Source organism: Oncorhynchus masou, unplaced genomic scaffold, assembly GCF_036934945.1.
Source record: "Oncorhynchus masou masou isolate Uvic2021 unplaced genomic scaffold, UVic_Omas_1.1 unplaced_scaffold_14920, whole genome shotgun sequence".
Taxonomy (NCBI): Eukaryota; Metazoa; Chordata; class Actinopteri; order Salmoniformes; family Salmonidae; genus Oncorhynchus; species Oncorhynchus masou.
In genome coordinates this window covers 1-4,521 of record NW_027004924.1, presented here as the reverse complement: position 1 = coordinate 4,521, position 4,521 = coordinate 1, and the positions used below count along the sequence as shown (strand labels likewise).

Sequence of the window (4,521 nt, the reverse complement as noted above, 5' to 3'; positions counted from 1 at the left end):
CGTGACCAATACCATCTGCTAAACACGTGTACGTGACCAATACCATCTGCTAAACACGTGTACGTGACCAATACCATCTGCTAAACACGTGTACGTGACCAATACCATCTGCTAAACACGTGTACGTGACCAATACCATCTGCTAAACACGTGTACGTGACCAATACCATCTGCTAAACACGTGACAAATACCATCTGCTAAACACGTGTACGTGACCAATAACATCTGCTAGACACGTGTACGTGACCAATACCATCTGCTAAACACGTGTACGTGACCAATACCATCTGCTAAACACGTTACGTGACCAATACCATCTGCTAAACACGTGTACGTGACCAATACCATCTGCTAAACACGTGTACGTGACCAATACCATCTGCTAAACACGTGACAAATACCATCTGCTAAACACGTGTACGTGACCAATAACATCTGCTAGACACGTGTACGTGACCAATACCATCTGCTAAACACGTGTACGTGACCAATAATATTTGACCAATAACATATTGATGAATCAATAGTACAACTTCATCATCCCAAGACAGACAAAAAGGTCAACGGAGAAGAAGCTTGTTAGAAAACTCAACCTACTTCTGCTTCCAGCAGCTGCAGTTCTATGAGTATGATGCTGGGGTTGTGGGTTCGATTCCCACACGGATCAACATACTGAATTAGGCGTCACTGTCCACGCTGACCGTTCTGGAAGTGTCTGCTAAATGACCATGTTATTCTCACACTACAACGTGAACGTACTCTGTTGTTTCTCCTTCCAGCAGTTGTTTCTGAGGTTGGAGATGTAGTCATCCTCCACACTCCTCTCCACAGTCTTCAGATTCAGTCCGTTGTACTCCCTGGAGAAGTGGTCTCCCACATAGTACGGCACCCTCAAGGTCTCCGTGTACCTCTTGTGGGTGTGTCCAATAGACCTGAATTTGATGGAGATACAGACAGAGACAGCGAGACAGAGAGCGATACAGAGACACAGAGAGAGAGAGAAAGACACAGAGAGAGAGAGAAAGACAGAGAGAGAGAGAGAAAGACAGAGAGAGAGAGAGAAAAGACAGAGAGAGAGAAAGAGAGAGAGAGAGAGAGAGAGAGAAAGACAGAGAGAGAGAGAGAGAGAAACAGAGAGAGAGAGACAGAGAGAGAGAGAGAGAGACGGAAAGAGACAAAGAAAGAGAGAGAGAGACGAAAGACAGAGAGAAAGCAGTGAGTGAATTTTTATTTTTATTTTTTATTTAACTAGGCAAGTCAGTTAAGAACAAATTCTTATTTACATCGACAGCCTACCAGGGAACAGTGGGTTAACTGCCCTGTTCAGGGCCGAACAACAGATTTTTTTTTTTTTACCTTGTCAGCTCGGGGAATCGATCTTGGTAAAAATCTGTCGTTCTGCCCCTGAGCAAGACAGTTAACCCACTGTTCCCCGGGCGCCGATGATGTGGATGTTGATTAAGGCAGCTCCCCCACACCTCTCTGATTCAGAGGAGGTTGGGTTAAATAAGGATGACACATTTCAGTTGAATACATTCAGTTGTACAACTGACCAGGTATCACACTTTTCCTTATTGCACAAGTTGACTGCAGGTATTAATTTAAAAAGTAGCTACAAATATTCACATTTATTGAGAAATGACAAATAAATAGTTTTGACAGTATTGAAAAACCATACTGTGGCTTTTTCCAAATACCCTGGTATACTGCCCAAGCCTGCCAGCCATCACCGGGCCTTAACCACGGGCCTTAACCGCGGGCCAGCCGTCACCGGGCCTTAACCGCGGGCCTTAACCGCGGGCCTTAACCGCGGGCCTTAACCGCGGGCCTTAACCGCGGGCCTTAACCACGGGCCAGCCATCACCGGGCCTTAACCACGGGCCTTAACCACGGGCCTTAACCACGGGCCTTAACCACGGGCCAGCCATCCCCGGGCCTTAACCACGGGCCAGCCATCCCCGGGCCTTAACCACGGGTCAAAGAGTCCCTGCTGACGACTACTTTCCCCTAAAGTCAATCTATGACCTGTGACCTCCCTAAAGACTACCAGGCGGTGTTCCAAATGGCACCCCAGTCCCTATTTAGTGTCCATAGGGATAATGCACTATATAGGAAATAGGGTGCCATCTCACCACCCCAAGTCAAACTAATACAGCTAACAAATACACACAAAAAAAACTGCTGAAAACCACCCTTTCCAAACAATTTCCAAATTGTGAAATCCATTGTCATAGCAGGATAACATAGCAACTGGAGGATAATCTGTCCCATCAAAGACAGTTCAGCATTTTGTAATACAAGGAAAGAAGACTCATCAAATGATTGCATTATTCTGGGGGAAGTTGTGTAATAAAACATCATAGTCACATGTATGTCTATGGGAGTTTAAGACAGCACATCCAGGGTTGCAAAACTCCGGTAAATTTTCCAAAATTCCAGATTTCCATTAATCCTGGTTGGAACATTCCAAAAACCTCTCTCATCGTCACTCAATGCCTAGGTTTACCTCCACTGTACTCATATCCTGCCATACCCTTGTCTGTACATTATGCCTTGAATCTATTCTTCCACGCCCAGAAATCTGCTCCTTTTACTCTCTGTTCCGAACGCACTAGACGACCAGTTCTTATAGCTTTTAGCCGTACCCTTATCCTACTCCTCCTCTGGTGATGTAGAGGTTAATCCAGGCCCTGCAGCCCCCAGCTCCACTCCCCAGGCGCTCTCATTTGTTGACTTCTGTAACCGTAAAGTCTTGGTTTCATGCATGTTATCATCAGAAGCCTCCTCCCTGAGTTTGTTTTACTCACTGCTTTAGCACACTCTGCCAACCTGGATGCCCTAGCCATGTCTGAATCCTGGCTTAGGAAGACCACCAAAACCCCTGAAATTTCCATCCCTAACTATAACACTTTCCGACAAGATATAACTGCCAAAGGGCGGTGTTGCAATCTACTGCAGAAGTAGCCTGCAGAGTTCTGTCTTACTATCCAGGTCTGTGCCCAAACGAATCGAGCTTCTAAAAATCCACCTTTCCAGAAACAAGTCTCTCACCGTTGCCGCTTGTTATAGACCCCCTCAGCCCCCAGCTGTGCCCTGGACACCATATGTGAATTGATCGCCCCCATCTATCTTCTGAGTTCATATTGTTAGGTGACCTAAACTGGGATATGCTTAACACCCCGGCCATCCTACAATCTAAATTAGATGCCCTCAATCTCACACAAATTATCAAGGAACCTACTAGGTACAACCCTAAATCCGTAATCATGGGCACCCTCTTAGATATCATCCTGACCAGCAGGTATATCTCACTAGTCAACCCCAAAGCCAACACTTACTTTAACCACCTTTCCTTCCAGTTCTCTGCTGCCAATGACTGGAACGAATTGCAAAAATGACTGAAGCTGGAGACTTATCTCCCTCTCTAACTTTAAGCATCAGCTGTCAGAGCAGCTTACCGATCACTGTACCTGTACACAGCCAATCTGTAAATAGCACACCCAACTACCTCATCCCCATATTATTATTTATCTTCTTGCTCTTTTGCACCCCAGTATCTCTACTTGAACATCATCTGCAAATCGATCACTCCAGTGTTGATGCTAAATTGTTATTATTTTGCCTCTATGGCCTACTTATTGCCTTACCTCTCTAATCTTCTACATTTGCACACACTGTATATAGATTTTTCTATTGTGTTATTGACTGTACGTTTGTTTATCCCATGTGTAACTCTGTTGTTGTTTTTGTCGCACTGCTTTGCTTTATCTTGGGCAGGTCGTGAGTTGTAAATGAGAACTTGTTATCAACTGACCTGCACCTGGTTATATAAAAGGTGAAATAAATAAAGACCAGGCTACTTCCATGAGTTGATTATCCAGGTGTGGGGGAGGGGGGGTCAGGGGTTAGACTCACGGCCTGAAGCTGAGGCTGTAGGGGGCGGCGGAGACCATCATCTGACTGAGAGCTGACACAACCACTAGGATGACGGATGGGCAGCAGCTGGACAAAAGAGCGCGAAGCCTCCTGAAAAAATCACATACACGCAGGTTAGTTAGACAACAACAACCTGACATGGTAAACTATACAGGTTAGTTAGACAACAACAACCTGACATAGTAAACTATACAGGTTAGTTAGACAACAACAACAACAAACTGACATGGTAAACTACACAGGTTAGTTAGACAACAACAACAGCCTGACATGGTAAACTATACAGGTTAGTTAGACAACAACAACAACAAACTGACATGGTAAACTACACAGGTTAGTTAGACAACAACAACAACCTGACATGGTAAACTATACAGGTTAGTTAGACGACAACAACAACAACCTGACATGGTAAACTATACAAGTTAGTTAACAACAACAACAACCTGACATGGTAAACTACACAGGTTAGTTAGACAACAACAACAACCTGACATGGTAAACTATACAGGTTAGTTAGACAACAACAACAACAACCTGACATGGTAAACTATACAGGTTAGTTAGACAACAACAACAACAAC

The 4,521-nt window shown here is 44.6% G+C and overlaps 1 protein-coding gene across 1 annotated transcript; it reads right to left on the bottom strand.

The window, feature by feature from the left end:
* Positions 1-722: 722 nt before the first annotated feature.
* LOC135531018 (dnaJ homolog subfamily B member 12-like) lies at positions 723-3,985 on the bottom strand. Its single transcript, XM_064959167.1, has 2 exons — positions 3,917-3,985; positions 723-933 (listed from the first exon to the last, which is right to left on the bottom strand). Exons 1-2 carry the CDS (start codon positions 3,955-3,957, stop codon positions 744-746), a joined length of 231 nt encoding a protein of 76 aa, XP_064815239.1. The 5' UTR covers positions 3,958-3,985; the 3' UTR covers positions 723-743.
* Positions 3,986-4,521: the final 536 nt, after the last annotated feature.

Bases quoted from the DNA above. Each gene is read 5' to 3' on its own strand.
- LOC135531018 (XM_064959167.1), bottom strand. From the start codon at position 3,957: ATGATGGTCTCCGCCGCCCCCTACAGCCTCAGCTTCAGGCC. The intron at 934-3,916 runs GTGAGTCTAACC...CATCAAATTCAG, and splicing joins TACAGCCTCAGCTTCAGGCC to GTCTATTGGACACACCCACA.